Source organism: Chiloscyllium plagiosum, unplaced genomic scaffold (genome assembly GCF_037043375.1).
Source record: "Chiloscyllium plagiosum isolate Xiang-an unplaced genomic scaffold, Cpla_swu_hap1 HiC_scaffold_14, whole genome shotgun sequence".
NCBI classification, from domain to species: Eukaryota; Metazoa; Chordata; class Chondrichthyes; order Orectolobiformes; family Hemiscylliidae; genus Chiloscyllium; species Chiloscyllium plagiosum.
Genome location: NW_028270152.1, coordinates 29,987,017 through 30,004,570, shown reverse-complemented (window position 1 = coordinate 30,004,570; position 17,554 = coordinate 29,987,017). Strand labels below are relative to the sequence as shown.

Sequence of the window (17,554 nt, the reverse complement as noted above, 5' to 3'; positions counted from 1 at the left end):
GGTGTGCCTACACCAAATTGGCTACAACAGTTCAAGAAGGCAGTGCACCACCACCACCACCTTGTCCAGGGCATTCAGAAATGGGCAATAGTGCTAACCCTTAGCCCCTAAATGTGAAGAAAGAATTCTTCTGTTTTGTTCTCCCTGGATGATAGAGTGCTGGTTTGGAAGACCCTTGTTAGAGGAGCTTTTGGAATCACTCCAGTACATTTTGTAAATAGCATACATTGCTACCATTGTGTATCAGAGGGAGAGGAGGTGATTGATTAAGCTGATGGATTGGGTGCTGATTAAATGGCTTTGTTTTGGATATTCTCAGGTTTTTTGAGTACTCGTTTGTGCAAGAGGGCAAATGACCTGTTTCACTTGGATCTTGTAAAAACAGGCCTAGGAGAATCAGAAGATGAGTTACATGCTGCAGTATTTGCAGCTTACAATTGGTATCTGCACCCACTGGCAGGCCCAGTTATGTTTTTGGTCATTGGAAAGCAGCACTCCAGAGAAATTAATAGTGCTTGATTCAGTAATGGTAAATACCATTGAATGTCAATAGGGTGGGTGATTAGATTTTTTTTCTCATGTTGTAAGAATTTTCAGGCTTAATATGACTCAATTGTCACTTCCACTTATCAGCACAAGGCTGAATGTTGTCCAGATTCTGGATCAGTTGTGCTGGAAGAGCACAGCAATTCAGGCAGCATCCGATGAGCAGCAAAATCGACGTTTCGGGCAAAAGCCCTTCATTAGGAATAAAGGCAGAGAGCCTGAAGCGTGGAGAGATAAGCTAGAGGAGGGTGGGGGTGGGGAGAAAGTAGCATAGAGTACAATAGGTGAGTGGGGGAGGAGATGAAGGTGATAGGTTGAATGTTGTCCAGGTCTTGCTCTGTACAGACGCAGATCATTCCAATATCTAAGGAGTTGTTACTAGAACATATCAGTAAACTTTACTTTTCTGACCTCATTTAGAGGGATGGTTATTGATGAAGATGATAAGGCCTCATGTGCTACCTTGAGAAACTGGGTTTTGTGGTGCAGAGGTAGTAACCCTACCTCTGATCCAAGAGGCCCAGTTTCAAGCCCCACCTACTCCAGAAGTGAGCAATAATGTCTCTGAACAGGTTGATTAGAAGATATTAAATCTGAAGAACCCCTGCAGAGATATCCTGTAGCTGAGATAATTGGCCTCTAAAAGCTAAAGTCACCTTCATTTATGTTAGGTATAAATCACCAATGGACAGTGTTCCCTGATTACCATTGACTTCAATGGGGAGGTGGGGAAAGAATTCAGTATGGAGAAGGGTGGAACCACTGACAGCAATTCTGACTTTCCAAATTTAACACAGCATATAATTATCTCCCAAATTTGCTGTCAGTCTCAAACAAGACAAAATCTGCTCTCATTTCATTATAGTTTGAAAGGAAAATAAGGAAAACTGATAATATGAAGAGTGGAATTTAAGAAAAAAGTATGAGAAAATGGTGGAAAGGTCAATTGGAGGAATTCCAAAGAGTGGACAAGGTGGCTGCAGATATGGTTGCTATGAAGAAACAGGAAGGACTATGCACCATGATCACTGTTACAGACCAATGTTTGTGACTTTGTTTATTGTCATTTCAATAGTGGGAGATTCAGACATTATGTTAGAAGAAAACAAGATGTTCCAGGATTTTGGAGAAAAGGAAAAAGTTTGGGAGAAGAGACATGAGATTAGAATTTTAGGAATGTCGGGTTTGTGATGAATGAGAACGTTACAGAATTCAGAAGGGGTGAGTCCATGTGAAGTAACTGCACAAAAGTCAGTATCCTGTCACCCTTTACTTGCAAGCCAGCCAGCCAGCTTGGAGATAGTCCTCTGAACTGAGATGATTCTGAATGCACTGTTTATCTTGGTCAACCAGGGTAGACTTTTTGGACTAGGTTAACAACCCTAATCAAGGATTACCTAGTCAACGAGATCTGCCTGGTTCCAATGACTGTAGCATGAAACAATTTAATCATAAGCATGAGGATTTTAAATGTAAGGTATTGGTGAATTGAAAGACAGTGTAGGTCATAGCATGTTTTGAGAAGATTTGTAGCTCAAGTTGAAGTTCTGGATGTAGGTTTGCTTGCTGAGCTGGAAGTTTCATTTCTAGACGTTTCATCACCCTACTAGGTAACATCTTCAGTGGGCCTCCGGGCAAAACACTGTTGATAATTCCTGCTTTCTATTTATACGTTTGGGATTCTTTGGGTTTGTGATGTCATTTCCTGTGGTGAAGTCACTTCCCGTTCCTTTTCTCAGGGAGTGATAGATGGGGGTCGAACTCGATGTGTTTGTTGATAGAGTTTGGTTGGAATGCCATGCTTCTAGGAATTCTCGTGCGTGTCTTTGTTTGGCTTGTCCTAGGATGGATGTATTGTCCCAGTCGAAGTGGTGTCCTTCCTCATCCGTATGTGAGGATACTAGTGAGAGAGGGTCATGTCTTTTTGTGGCTAGTTGGTGTTCATGTATCTTGGTGGCTAGTTTTCTGCCTGTTTGTCCAATGTAGTGTTTGTTACAGTCCTTACACGGTATTTTGTAAATAATATTAGTTTTGCTTGTTGTCTGTATGGGGTCTTTCAAGTTCAATAGCTGCTGTTTTAGTGTGTTGGTGGGTTTGTGGGTTACCATGAATGCCAAGGGGTCTGAGTAGTCTGGCAGTCATTCCCAAGATGTCTTTGATGTAGAGGAGAGTGGCTAGAGTTTCTGGACGCGTTTTGTCTCCTTGTTTGGGCTTGTTGCTGAGAAATCTGCGGACTGTGTTCATTGGGTACCCGTCTTTTTGAATACACTGTATAGGTGATCTTTTTTAGGTCAGTAATGGCATAGCTTGGTGCAGGATAATCAGAGGCAGCTTGCTGAGTTTGGTCACAATGAAGTTTATATGTAATGATTGATGTGGGACCAGCCAGAATCCAATTGGAATAATTGTAGTGGTAATGATATGAATTGAGATTCAGCAGCCGATAAACTGAGCTCATGTGTTATGTTTTTGTGATGGAATGGATGTAAAATAGGAAACTCAGCTCCATAGGACAGAATGCCAAAACTGCAAATATGGAAGTGATGGCCTTAGTGGTGAGGCATGGCATTTGTGGTGGGGCCTGAAGACAAGCTTAATTGGACAAGGCTGTAGCTCAGTCAAAACTGAATATTCACAAGTAGCCTTACAGTACAGTAGCAGTGAAGGGTTGGAGGGAAATTGAGAGAGAGGGTGAAAGACAGACCTGGATGTTATTGGATTATATCAGGAATTTGATAGCATGGTTTCAAATAATGTCATCGAGGTTCAGTGTGTAGCTCAAAATGGGGACTGAACAATACAGGAAACTGGGATGATAGTGTGGAGCTAAGCTAGAGTCTGGGAACATTCTTGGAGATTTTTTAATTTTGATTGTGAGGGATAAATGGGGCCAAACAAGATCAATTCTATGGAACTGGCAAGGACAAAATCATATCATCTATTGTGTTAAAGAAAGCAAAGGAGTAAAAGAGACAGAGGAAGGACTACATACAATGATCACAGTTACAGATAGTATTATGTGTGTTTTTGGTTATTGTCATTTCGATATTGTTAGGAGGATGAAAACCTAACTGAAGACCTTCAAATAGAATAATGGGAGATTCAGACATGAAAGTAAGAAGGAAACAAGATGTTCCAGGATTATGGAGAGAAAAGGACTAAGTTTGCAAGGAAAGGAGGATGGAGAATATATTTTTGTCAAGGAAAGGTTTGAAAGGTAAAAGTGTAAATACTATTGTTGAATTTCAAGGCCATTCAGTTGCCATCTAATAGACAAAACCAAATAGATCTTTGATTAAGTAAAGATTCTTCCTCCATTACAAATCACATTATTGTGTATATTTGTTTGTATCAGGTATGTAGGCTACATTGGGATATTACCCTTTTATGTTGTGTCTCAGTCTGATCTCTGTTATTCTCCTGTCAGCCTCCTTATGATTTCTATAGCACTGGTTCCTAGGAATTTTAAACATGACTAATTAAAGATTAGACTGTTTTGCATTTGTGAGTTTGCAGATATGCAAATTAAATTGCTGATCTGGAATTCAAAACAATAAAATTGGTTTAATTTAAACATTTTAGGTAAAATTTACATGCCGCCTCAATTTGTAATTCTATTTTCATTTTGTAAATCAATAGTTTACACTTAGTAAAACAGGCTGTTATTATGCAGCAGGACAGATTAAAATACTGAGAGAAACAGACATTAGGTAGCAATGGGGTGAACTATGAAATAGTATTCCTCTTTGCATCTGGCTGCATTGTACCTGTGACTGAATTGTACAATGAGTTAATCTGCATACAGAAGAAGGCTGAAAAGTAACATTTTCTTTCATCAAGCAAAGAAATTACAAATAAGAAATAGACTTTTTCCAGCAGAGAATGTGAATGTTAGTCTGATTTTTAAAAAAATTCAGTCTGTCCACAAAGCAATTTTACCAACAAGATTAAACATAAAGTGTATTTGTTTTCATCTTAAATATTCTGCTGTAAAGATGCTAATATCATGTAATTGTAGGATTGGCTTTCAGTTCTCTCCCATTATACATTAACTATCATCAGGAGTATTCTATTGACAGCACAGAACAAGGGTTAAGCACTAAGTAACAGCAGCAGAATATTAATTATAGTAAAATGTATGATACACCAGATGCAGCTGGATTCCTAATACACCCAAGCTGTGCCTGTCAGGAACACTTACTGCAGTATCTTGATGCAATGTCTAATACTGGGAGAATTCATCATATCAAAATCCTGATGGGATAGTTACCCAGCTGAGTGGAAGGATGAACATTTTCTCTGATCTAATGAGGATTGATTCCACAACTGACACTATCACCGCCAACCCCACCCCCCGTCCCCCCCATCCCCCAAATGCCAGTTTCTGCTGCCTCTTCCAAAATGCAGGACTAAGCAGCTGGCTGGCTTCATGCAGAGACTGGGTGACTTTTAGCTTTCCAAAGCTGGTGAGAGAAAAGGGAGTGCATGTCTGGCAACCACAGCTTGTTGGATGAATTCGTATTAGGTCCATTCCTGAAAATATCTTCAGCTATTACTCTTACCTCATGTATAGTTTTGGTCTATAATTAATATGGATTCTCAGGATATTAAAACAGGTGTTTAAATTGGAGCTCATGTCCGACTATTCGTTTCTTGACTTGAAAAAATGCTTGATTCAGATAACCGGATTATTCAATATAAATAGGACAACATGAAAAGATAGAACTAAAAATTCCAAAATTGCTAGATTTTGTTTCTTTCATAGGATGTGGCAGTCCTAGCTACACCAGTATTTATTGCTCATCCCTAATTGCATTTGAGAAGGTGATGGTGAACCACTATTATACAATCTGAATTAAGCAGCCTTGCACTGAGGACTAGATACATTCTATATGACAAGATGTTGCATTTTCATTTGTTATACATGAGCTACACCTTGAAATTCAAAATGGCAACTGCCAAATCCTGAAAAAACAATCACAGTAAACATCTGGCAGGCACCTTGGACATCTTTTCGCATGGCTGATTCTGTTTCCAACAGGCCTTTCAGGTGAGTGCACTTAACTCTGGCCAAATACAGGTGGGAGGCTTTCTGCATCAAGGATCTGCTGTGGTTGTAAATCCCTGACTATGATTATGTTGGACTAATGGGTGCAGCATACACCTTATCTGGGCATTAAGCAGTTGACAGAAAGATGGTTAGCTTTGGCATTTTTCAAAGGATCCATGTTGTCGAACGATTTTTCTTGCCCCAAAACATTCTTAGAGAAACTCAACAGGTCTGGCAACATTTCTACAGAAAGAAGCGGACTTAACATTTCAAGCCCAATATGACTCTTCGTCAGAACCCAGATGAAAACTCCGGAGTGCAGGCAGCCATTGTTAATTGTCAGATTTGTAGACCTGGAATTTCTCCCAGTTCTGCATCTCCAACTTCATAATGAAAATCAAAACCATTGTGCTTTTGCATTGATTCGATCTGCTACTCTCCAAAAACATAAAAATGTTACATTTTTCTACACCTAATGAATATTCATTGGTACTCCCAACTATAGAAGTTACTGTTTAATTTTTGATGAGCTTTGTTGATTATAGATTTAGTGGATGGAAGCAACTGCGGCTGAACACAGAGGAACTAAACAGAGTTAAAAGTGCAGAATTATTTTCAACTGTTCCGGGATACCATTGGCATGACAGATTAATATGACATATTCTTTCTCATAAGGAAAATCCTCACCATTAGCAGTTGGACCTTTGAATTATGCGAGAATAAACTGAAAACTTTTCCTACGAATAAAATTAAAACTAGCAACAAAAGCTGCATCATTGGAAACTTTTCTTGTTACACTGTATTACAACTCTGTTACAAATCATCTTAAATATCCTGCCTGTTTATTCACATGTTATGTTAGGATAATATTCTCTCTTATTTTGTTTTTAATAGTGATACGAGTATCGGTCACTAGTAAAAGTTTGGTTTCTTCTAACAACATGGAACCTTATACGATCCAATATGCAGTAAAGCAAGAAAAGGTAAGTAAAGGTTAAAGACTCTGGCTAACAGAATGGGCCTTTGGATATAAACTGAAAATGGAAAACTTTGAAAATGCCAGTGGCTTATAGACAAAGACAGGTTAATGTTCTGACAAAGAATCCCATCCAAATTGTAACTCTCATTGTTTCGATGAAATGATAGTTGACCCAGCTGTGAATTTATAGCATTACCTGTGTGTTTTTTTTTATTTGGACTTTCAGGAATCATTGTTGTTCTTTTTTATCTTAGATGTTTACATTGGCTACAATACCCTTTATACCTTGCCTTCAAAATATAATTTCCATATTTATAATTCAATTATAATTTCCAACATCTGTGCTGGTTCAGGGAGAACTATCCATTTGGATACAGAACGGGCTCAAAGATGGAAGACAGAGGGTGGTGGTGGAGGGTTGTTTTTCAGACTGGAGACCTGTGACCAGTGGTGTGCCACAAGGATCGGTGCTGGGTCCACTACTTTTTGTCATTTACATAAATGATTTGGATGCGAGCATAAGAGGTACAAGTTAGTAAGTTTGTAGATGACATCAAAATTGGAGGTGTAGTGGACAGCAAAGAGACCTTGGAGTGCAGGTTCATAGCTCCTTGAAAGTGGAGTCACAGGTAGATAGGATAGTGAAGGTGGCGTTTGGTATGCTTTCCTTTATTGGTTAGAATATTGAGAACTGGAGTTGGGAGGTCATGTTGCAGCTGTAGAGGACATTGGCTAGGCCACTGTTGGAAAATTGCATGCAATTCTGGTCTCCTTCCTATCGGAAAGATGTTGTGAAACTTGAAAGAGTTCAGAAAAGATTTATAAAGATGTTGCCAGGGTTGGAAGATTTGAGCTATAAGGAGAGGCTGAACAGGCTGGGGCTGTTTTCCCTGGAGCGTCAGAGGCTGAGGGGTGACATTATGCAGCTTTACAAAATGAGGGGCATGGATAGTGTGAAGGCAAAGGCTTTTCCCTGGGGTCAGGGAGTCCAGAACGAGAGGGCATAGGTTTAAGGTGAGAGGGGAAAGAGATAAAAGAGACATAAGGGGAAACCTTTTCATGCAGAGGGTGGTACGGGTATGGAATGAGCTGCCAGAGGAAGTGGTGGAGGCTGGAACAATTGCAACATTTAAGAGGCATTTGGATGGGTATATGAATAGGAAGGGTTTGGAGGGATATGGGCTGGGTGCTGGCAGGTGGGACTAGATTGGGTTGGGATATCTGGTCAGCATGGACGGGTTGGACCGAAGGGTCTGTTTCCATGCTGTACATCTCTATGACTTTATAATTTGCCAAAATTACCACAACTCATTAGAAGTAGTTCTTTTGATGTTCTTTGATCTTTCCATTTCCACAATAAATTTCTGCATTATCACTATGTAAAAAAGTTTACTGAAGGTTTATTTTCCTGTTGTATAAAGTCACCATAGTCCTAATGGACCATTGGGCTGCTCCTTCAATATAGAGAAAGACGACGGGCTTGTGGTTTAACATGAGTGTCACCATCCCTCAGGCAAGGAGAGAGGTTGAGAAGAAGAGCCCCTCTTATGATCATCTCAGCTAGTGTGTGAATTAAGCCCATGCTATTAACATCACAAACCAGCCATTCAGGCAACTGAGCTTACCAACCTACAAGTGCTGTAGTGGTAATGCCACTAAGTAAGCAATCTGAAACCACAGCCAATGATTTGGGGACTGGATTCAATTTCCTTAATAGCAGATGGTGAAATTTAAATTTAATAAAATCTGAAATAAAGAGCTGGCCTAATGGTAGTTGTGGAACAACTGTTGATTGTCATAAAAACCCATCTGGTTCACCATTGCTTTAGGGAAGGAAATCTGACCTACATGTGACTCCAGACTCGTGGCAAAGTTGTTGACTCTTAATTAGGGATGGGCAATAAATTCTGCCAGCAATGCTTACATCCTACGAACGAATGTTTAATAAAAACATATTTGTCATAATATCACAGCAATATATTTAATTAATTAACTAAGTCTTAGACATTGATATTGAATAATATTAAACATAATTATATTTGAGTAATTTACTGCAAAGATCGCTCTAATGCATGGACTGACTGTTATATCCATACAATTCCTCTCAGGAACCCGAACAATGTAAACAACTCCACAATGAACATGAGTTTTGCAACAATTATTCATGTAGGAAACTGCAGTTATTAATTAGAAAACTAGCTTTTCTCATGAAGATTTGGTGTAATTTCACAAGTTCAGTGTTCAAGTGAAATTTTTGATTATGATAATGCAGCTTTGTTCTAAAAGAATTAATGTTGAAACCTTTACCAGATTTATGAAGGATTTGAAAAGAAGAAAATGGTGGAATATGTCTACACAGCTTCTAGCTCTGCTGCATGTGGTGTAGAGCTCAAACTCAGTATTCAGTACCTCATAACAGGTAAGATAAGAACTTAGTGGGACAAGTTTCATAGTTTGAATGCAGTTGTTTATATTACATTTAAAACAGCCAAATTTCCTGTGATAACAGCAGAGTTCTGTATTTGCTAGAGATTTGAAATTAAAATAAAGAAGGTCTGGAGAAACTCAGCAGGTCTGGAAGCATCTTCAGAGAGAGAAAAGCACAATTTCTTTGGAACTGAAGAATAAAAGTCATGTTAGACTGGAAAAAATAACACTGTTTCACTTTACATAAATGCTGCAAGGCCTGCTGAGTTTTTCCAGTTTTTCTGCTTTTAATTCAGATCTCCCGTGATTTCACCAAAGTGAATGATTTAACTGGACAGGGGATGGGCTGGAGGAGAGAGGAAAGAACTGAAGAATTGAACAACCAGATTTGAAACATTAACTCTGGGTTTCACTCTCTCCACAGCTACTGCCAGACCCGCAGTGCTTCTCCAGCATTTTCTGTGTTTGTTGCAGATTTCCAGCATCTGCAGTATTTAGCATTTACTTTAAAACTGGACTTTAGTCTTGAAAGTGCTACAACTTTGGATTCCCAAGTTTACATTTCAAACCTATGTCTAATGTAGCTCCAAGAGGAGCTGATTGCAATTTTTGCCCCTTCCTGTATTAAATAGGAACACTTTTTCTCTTGCTTTAGGCCAACTTGATACTCAGGGAAAAGTTCATATTGGGATTTGTAATTGGATTGTCCCATGGGATGATTTAACTTCATTGCAAAAACGGAACCTGAAGTGGAACAAATACAAAACAGGCTGCTCCTGTCAAGTAAGTCAAATTTCTGAGACATTTTTCCATCTTCTTGTTTCTTTATTTTCCCCCCAACACCTCTTTCTATATGGCAGTGAATTGCTACAGTGGAACTGTTCTGGGAACTAATGACATTTCAGTACAGTGCAGCGCTCCTTAATGTGAGCAGAAACAGTGAAGGATGACAAGTATTACAGAGGCCATTACAAGGCAAATAATTCTGTCCTCACTTGAAAAGTGTGCTTTCACCCAGGATTACCAATAGCAATCAGGGATAGAAACCCTGGCTGATTTGTCCCCTCCATGGCAAATGCCAATTGTTGTTCCCGGCATTATAGCCTTGTATACTCTGGTGTTTCACTGGATCATCTACAATATTTGTTAAACACTGTAATGGGTCCTGTCTCTAACTTTCAGACAGTGAGCTCCAGATACCCATTCTCTTGGTGGAAAAAATATCCTTCTTAAATACCTCCCAAGCCTCTTGCCTCTTGAATCTCTGCCCCTGAGTATTTGGCCCCTTTACTCTGGTGAAAGGTTTTTTCCTACTGACCCCATCTCTGCCTCCCAGAGTCTTGTAGACCTAAATCTAGTGCCCTCAGCCTTCTCTGCTCCAAGGAAAACAAGGCTAGTCTATGAAGTCTTGTTTCACAACATAAAGGCTCCAGCCCAGGCAACGCCCTGATGAATCTTCTCAATATCCTGTTCCGAGTAATCACATCCTTTCCATTGTGTGATGACCAGAACTACAAACAATCCTCCAGCTGTGGCCTAACTAATGTTCTATACAACTCCATCATAGCCTCACAACTCTTGTATTCCTTGCACTAGTACAATTCTGGTGCAATGTAATAGCCTTTGTACTACTGTCAGCACAATTATAATCGATTTTTAACCTTTCGATTGAAATTGTTTGTATAAATCAGTTTAATTCATTAGACACCTAGGTCTGTATAATAGCAACTGGTTCCTGATTTCTTTATTAGCTGATATACTGGAGATACCAAACAACAGTACAACCTCGGTTATCCAAACATCAATTGTCCAAATTTTGGATTATCTGAACAAGATGTCAAGGTCCTGTAAAAACATTATCCAAATAAAGTACTCCCTGCCTGTTTCATTTGGATAATCGACGTTGTCCTGTAATTCATAAACCCAAAATGAACAGAATTTCAGACTCTCCAGAGTTTAACTTTGAATAAACTCAACCTTACTCCACAAGTATTATATGTGTAAGTCATCAATAATCTGAATTGATGTTTGTTTGTAAAACACTTTCACAACAGCATTTTTATATTTCTGTTCTTCAGATTGTCAGCTGCCACAGCCTACCATGCTCTTCTCCAGCAAAGAACCAGTGCATTTGGACTGACCTGGCAACTGAGAAGACCCCAGCTGGATCTCAGGCAAAGTACAATGTCTGCATGAAGAGAGATGATGGTTTCTGTCACTGGTGCGGAGAAGGATCAGCCAGTGCGAATGAGAATATCTATTACAGCGAACCCTGAATCTCCCTTCACCCCACAAAAGTTGTGTTTCTCCATCGGCTGCAGGTGGTGCAGCAGTATCAAAGATCCCTAGGTTCTTCTGTTTATACAAACATTTTATTGGCTTACTGCATTCTTATTTGCTATGTGAAGCATAGCACTTTCTTCGTTCGCTCTTACCCTAATGAATGAAAAAAGTTATGGCCCCTCACTAGATTCTGCTGCAATGATAGGTTTTGTCACATGAGGCAAACTGAAACATAACCACCACCACACTTCTTGTAAAAAGTATATCAGCTCTGTATTTGACTGGTGAAGTTTTACATCAAAACTGTTCTCAGTGGAACTAGAAAGAAAAAAAATGTCTTGGTAATTAGGAATGATGCTGGATTAATTATCTTTTTCAAGACTTTTGAAAATCAAGGTTAAAAATCTAATGTGCAACAATTTAATTTTTGCACTGATGGTGATGAGATTACAATCAAAATTTGTTTTTTTTTGAGGCTGTGCTACATACAAGAATATATTAAAATGTGGTTGACAGCACAAAGGACACATCAGCTGCCATTATGTGTGATACATCAGGACAAATGAACATGATGAGTGGTAACAATCAAAAAAGGCTGTTTCTTCCTTTGTCCCGTGAAATATTCAATTTTTTAAAAAAAATCCTTTTGAGGGACAGAGTCCTATTAAAAGGAAATTGTTTGTTTTCAGAAGTTTAGTACCAAATAAAATGAATTATCAGATGATCTTATTAGCATTCTTTGCCCCATTGCCTGTGGTAAAATATAATCTGCGCTGGCGCTACAAAGGATAAAGTGGGGCTACAGCCAAATGTCATATACTTGAGCACAATGTATGCATGCTAGATCTTAAGTTATCTCAGATATATGTTGTGTAAAAAAGAAATTCAGTGTTTTATCATTCACCTACTGTAGCAAGACCAGTAACTGATGTTCACGAATTATTTGGCCCACAAAATACTGGTTCTAACCGCTTTTTAAAAAGATAGTTATTAGAAACTATGTACACTTGAAAAATTCTGGGAATGAATACAAGGATAGAACATCATAACTAGTGGGGACCCCAAGAATCAGCCTTCAAGCTTGTATACTTGTAAATACCATAAATTTCTCATTGAAAATTTTTGATTGCTTTAACTTACTAGGTACAAAAGGGAACTGGGAAAATTTTTTTTTAATCAGAATATTCAATCTAATTATTTAACTAATTTCAAAGTTTCTTCAAATTCAGTTAAAAAAGCACAAAACTGAAATTGACAATATATTCAAATTTAAGTCCAATTCCTTTGCAGTTCCTCCTTCATTTTCAGTCAAACCACATAAGTTTGAAATGTACTCATTTATAAACTGCTTTAAAATAAAGATACAAAATATTCTCATTTGATGTTTGTTGTGCTTTGTAGGAATTATACCATCTTGTCAAATATCTAACGAAAAGCTTTCTTATTCATTTTAATAAATGTGATGTGAGATTTCTGTAGTATTTCTGAGACCTCAGTCATGCTTTATTTTGGAAGTATCTAAGTGTGTATGTTTAATTTATTTTTGATTAACTTTAAATCAGAAAAGTTGGAAACTCGTTGCTATACTTTAGTTTTAAAACTATGTGAAATTCATTTAAGTAAAATTCCTGTTTGCCAAATGTGGAGTGCATACTCTTTCCTAGTAAGAATCACTCCACTTCCTTAAGCTCATTAAACTTAAGCACAAGCTGATACGCTGAGGCTTACAGCTCCTGAATTTATCCATAGATAATTCTAGAATTTAACTAGCTATGTGCAGAGTGCAGAGTAAACCAGTACTGTTTATCCAAGTAGTCCCATCCCATTCAATAGGGCTCAATCAAGCAACAGTTCTACTTACTCAGTAGTCTAGAGTTTTGAGGAATGAGAGGTAGACTCATTGAAATCTACCGAATACTTAAAGGGATAGACAAGGTAGATGTAGGTATGATATTATCCCATGGTTGAGAAGTCTAGAATCAGGGGCACAATTCAGAAATAAGGGGGATGTCATTTAGGACTGAGATGAGAATTCTTTTACTAAGAGGGTAGTGAATATTGGAATTCTTTACCCCAAAGGGCTCTAGAAGCTCAGACATTGAATATATTTAAGGTAGAGGTTGATAACTAATGATTATCAATGGGGTAGAGGGTTATGGGGCTAGTGTGGATAAAAGGATTGATGTGCTTGATTTGCCATGATTATGAATTGTGGAGCAAGCTCATTAGGCTGAATGGCCTACTTCTGTTCCTATGTTCAATCATTAATAAGACTCTGATATTATAGCTGGCCTGGCTTTGGTTCAGGTTCAGGTCCTGAAGAAGGGCTTATGCCCGAAACGTCGATTCTCCTGTTCCCTGGATGCTGCCTGACCTGCTGCACTTTTCCAGCAACACATTTTCAGCTTTGGTTCAGGTTACCAGGTTTTCATTACCATGTTGTTTTTTGACTAAGTTTACTTCCTGCCCAGAATAGTCAGCAGTTAATTCTTACATAATGGCAAGTGTTGGTGCTCAGGTTTTACAAGATTTAGTGGCTCAGCAAGCAGCACAATTTAGCACAGAATGAGCAATAATGATTTTTCACTTGCAGAATTCCCTCTGGCTGCTTTTAGTCCAAGTCTCAGCTTTACTTCATGAGTCACATGACAGGCTTCTGCCTTCAATATGAGAAAACAGCATACACCAGACAGCTTGTGTTGTGACATGCATGTCAACTTCATGTCATAAAAGCACAACACAGGTAACTCCAGCTTGTGATTTTGTGATTATTAATGAAGTCTAATATACCAATAATTAGAAGTATAGATTTTGCATGTATCCATAAATATAGCATACTGAAGTACAGAATGAATTATTTCATTTACTTGTAGTATCAGGAAGATAATTCTTAATGAACATATAATAACGGAACATTTAGATGGTGTAAATATAAAAATTTGATTGTGTGCGCAACTAATAATTTTCATTGCTTTGAATGAGTCTTGAAATGATTTATCGGATTTTTAATGAGATAACAAGTCTGTTAAAGGCCACATTTTGAAGTCCTACATTTCAATTATAAAAGAACAAAAAGAAATAGCTTTAGCAAATGTAGTATACAATGTCTGAGGAGACCCCACCCCCCCACCCTTATTAATCCTTCACGTTGTGGTTATCGTTATTATAAATACAGTTTCTTAAACCCTCTACATTTGCTGTACCTGAATACTGAAGTCAGTGTATTTTTAGTTTCAGAATCTTATCATTGTCTTCCCCACATAACAAAGTAGAACAGACTAGAATGACACTTACCATTTCCTTATGATTTGGATAAAAGACCTGTTCAATCAGTGGAAATTTCTCTGGGCCCATGCTTTTGTAGATGCTTACTAACTGAGCAAACTGAAACAGAATAAAGACATCTCATTGTCAGTGATGTCAATAACACTTCTATGGATTTGCCTCTGACATTTCACGCTTTCATTCCTATCAATATCTCAGAGGATGCAAAACATTTTCGAGAATAAACAGCTATGACAATGCCTGTCAACATGCCTTTTAAATGTGTTAACTGTATCTGCATCTATCACTTTCTCTGGCACTTCATTTCACATAAAAAACACCCTCTGTGTGAAAAGGTTGCCCTTTAGGTTCCTCTTAAATCTTTCTCCTTTCACCTTAAAATTATGGCCTCCCTTACCCTAGAGAAAAGGCCTTTGCTATTCATCTTATCTCGTGAAGTAACAGATGGAAGATGATGGCACTTAGCCTGGCAGACTGCAGAAGATTATTGACCTTGTGGAATTGCTGGGCAATTCTCCAGATCACCTAAACAGGACTGAGCCAGGTGGCAACATCGGGCTAGGCTGGCATCGTCTGGTAGCATCATCTCCTCAGTCAGCCTTAAGGGAAGACAAGAATTCTCTGCTACACTAGCCCAACAAACAGGATATCTGGTCTCTGTTGGCAAAGAGGGGTGCCAATTTCCTTCTTTCAGGCATCTGGGGCATTTCACTAAACTATGCAGTGTAAATAGAGTGTGAATGTAGTGTGAATAAAAAAGTAAGTTTGAGATTGACGATGCTTATCTGGGTTCATGGCTGGGCTTTAAAGATGGCATCAAGAATTCTAGGAGATCCCAGCAGTGGCATGTACTTCCTTCTGAGAGTGAGAGTGGCAGAATATAATGAGTGGGGTACAACAAGGCATGGTGCATAGGTAAAGAGGAGAGTTTGAAAAGTCTTATGAGACATTGGATCAAATGCCTTTTGAAAGTCATGTGCCTCACATCATCAATATTTCCTTCATCAACCTTTTTGGTTACCATTATAAAAACTTATCTAAATGTGATTTCCACTTTAGAAGTTCTTGCTGGCTCTCCCTGATCAACCTACTTTTTTTTAGTTTGGCTACTAATTCTATCCCAAATAATTGTTTCTAGAAGCTTCCCTGCCACAGATGTTTAATTCTATCCCAAACAATTGTTTCTAGAAGCTTTTCCACCATAGATGTTAGACTGACTGGTCTGTAACTGGTAGACTTATCCTTATCACCTTTCTTGAATAAATATTTCACATCTGCAGTTTTCAAGTCCTTTGACACTTTCCTGAGTGTAGGGAAGATTGAAATATTATGGTCCATGTTCCTGCAATTTCCACTCTCACCTCCTTCATGAGTGAGACTGCTGAATATGTAAAGCAAGGGATGGGTGAGGGGCAGGAGGGGTGGGGGAGATGGGGCGGTTTTAAATGTAATTATATGCACAAATGTATAATGTTAAAAATGGGGGAAAAACACTCAAGAGACTTATAGAAGTATAAAGTTCTGATGGCACTAATGTTGAGGACTTACCCTTCACAGGTCCTTGATATTTATTGCAGTTTGGCTAGTGGTGACAACTAGGTACCCTATAGCCATGAACAGAACTGAGCCAATGTGACAAGTCTACTGACCTCAACATCCATTTACCTTTGTTCCTAGTTCACACCTCATTCAGGAGACACTGGCTCCAATTTCAGCTGGACTCTGACTCCCTGAGGAGTAAGTTTCACATGTGTGTATGCTCATTCAGATCTCAAGATTGCTACTTCAGGAATTGGCTCAACTCACAGTCCCCAAGTCTCTGATGAAAATCCAAGTTATGTGTTCCTTGAAATTTTGATATTTAACATTGAATTCATTTAAATGTTTTTTAAGAATGAAATTAATTATTTCACCTATTATTTGAACTTACCACCCATGGCTTGTCACAGAAGTTGTAGATGGATTCTAATGAGTTCACACTTGGAAGGCCACCATACTGAAATCCTATAATAATATTCCGGAAATCTTCATTTTCTGCCATGCTGTAGGGATGTTGCCTCACAATGATAAAGTCAGGTTTGAATGATCTGTTGATAAAACCGTAAAATAAATCTATGTTAAAGCTGTTTGACAATAAACAGTGTATTGTCTTTTTAAGTTGTCTGTGGCCCCTGCCTCATCTCAGTTTGATTTTGGTTTCAACCAAGTTGTTTGTTAACAATGAGCAGAAATCAGATGGTTTGTCTCATCAATAACTGAAAATTCTATGAAAAGTTTTATTAGACATGCATCAAAAGTTTTCACTCAACCTTTTCCCTCCTGTTCTTGTCCATTTGGGTTTTCCACTTATTACAGCAATATATGAACACTAAATAGAATACCTACAGTGTGGAAACAGGCCATATGGCCCAACAAGTCCACACTGACCCTCGGAAGAGTATCCCACCCAGACCCATTCCCCCACTATTCTACATTTCCCCTGACTATTGCACCTAACCTACACACCCCTGAACACTATGGACAATTTAGCTTGGCCAATTCACCTAATCTGTGGGAGAAAACAGGAGCACCTGGAGGAAGCTCATGCAGCCACAGGGAGAATGTGCAAACTCCACACAGACAGTCAACTGAGGCTGGAATCAAACCTGGGTTCCTGGCACTGTAAGGCAGCAGTGCTAACCATTGAGCCACCATGCCACCTTAAATGAGCAGCTGTTACTGTTCCTGTGAGAAAAAGGTGAGGACTGCAGATGCTGGAGATCAGAGTCAAAAAGTGTGGTGCTGGAAAAGCACAGCAGGTCAGGCAGCATCCAAGGAGCAGGAGAGTTGATGTTTTGAGCATAAGCTCTTTTTCAGAAGCCTGTCTATATTTTTGCTGCTCTGTTTTATTAGTACTGTCTGTTCCTGTGATCGTTTTGTTAGCCTTAGAAAGACAGACTCTGTTCCATGATGGGTTCCTGTCATCTGCGATGTGGAATCAATAT

The 17,554-nt window shown here is 38.7% G+C and overlaps 2 protein-coding genes across 2 annotated transcripts in view; one reads left to right on the top strand and one right to left on the bottom strand.

Moving 5' to 3' along the window:
- LOC122558957 (metalloproteinase inhibitor 3-like) overlaps window positions 1-12,877 on the top strand; it is a 30,384-nt gene extending 17,507 nt beyond the window's left edge. The window contains exons 2-5 of the mRNA XM_043707947.2: window positions 6,491-6,579; window positions 8,886-8,994; window positions 9,658-9,785; window positions 11,081-12,877. Of these exons, the coding sequence (XP_043563882.1) occupies window positions 6,491-6,579; window positions 8,886-8,994; window positions 9,658-9,785; window positions 11,081-11,278 (524 nt within the window). The 3' untranslated portion in view covers window positions 11,279-12,877. The remainder of the gene's footprint in view (window positions 1-6,490; window positions 6,580-8,885; window positions 8,995-9,657; window positions 9,786-11,080) is intronic.
- The window catches only part of syn2b (synapsin IIb), a 412,919-nt gene that overhangs the window by 127,302 nt on the left and 268,063 nt on the right, over window positions 1-17,554 (bottom strand). The window contains exons 4-5 of the mRNA XM_043707946.2: window positions 16,501-16,657; window positions 14,580-14,669 (exon numbers count right to left, since the gene is read on the bottom strand). Of these exons, the coding sequence (XP_043563881.2) occupies window positions 14,580-14,669; window positions 16,501-16,657 (247 nt within the window). The remainder of the gene's footprint in view (window positions 1-14,579; window positions 14,670-16,500; window positions 16,658-17,554) is intronic.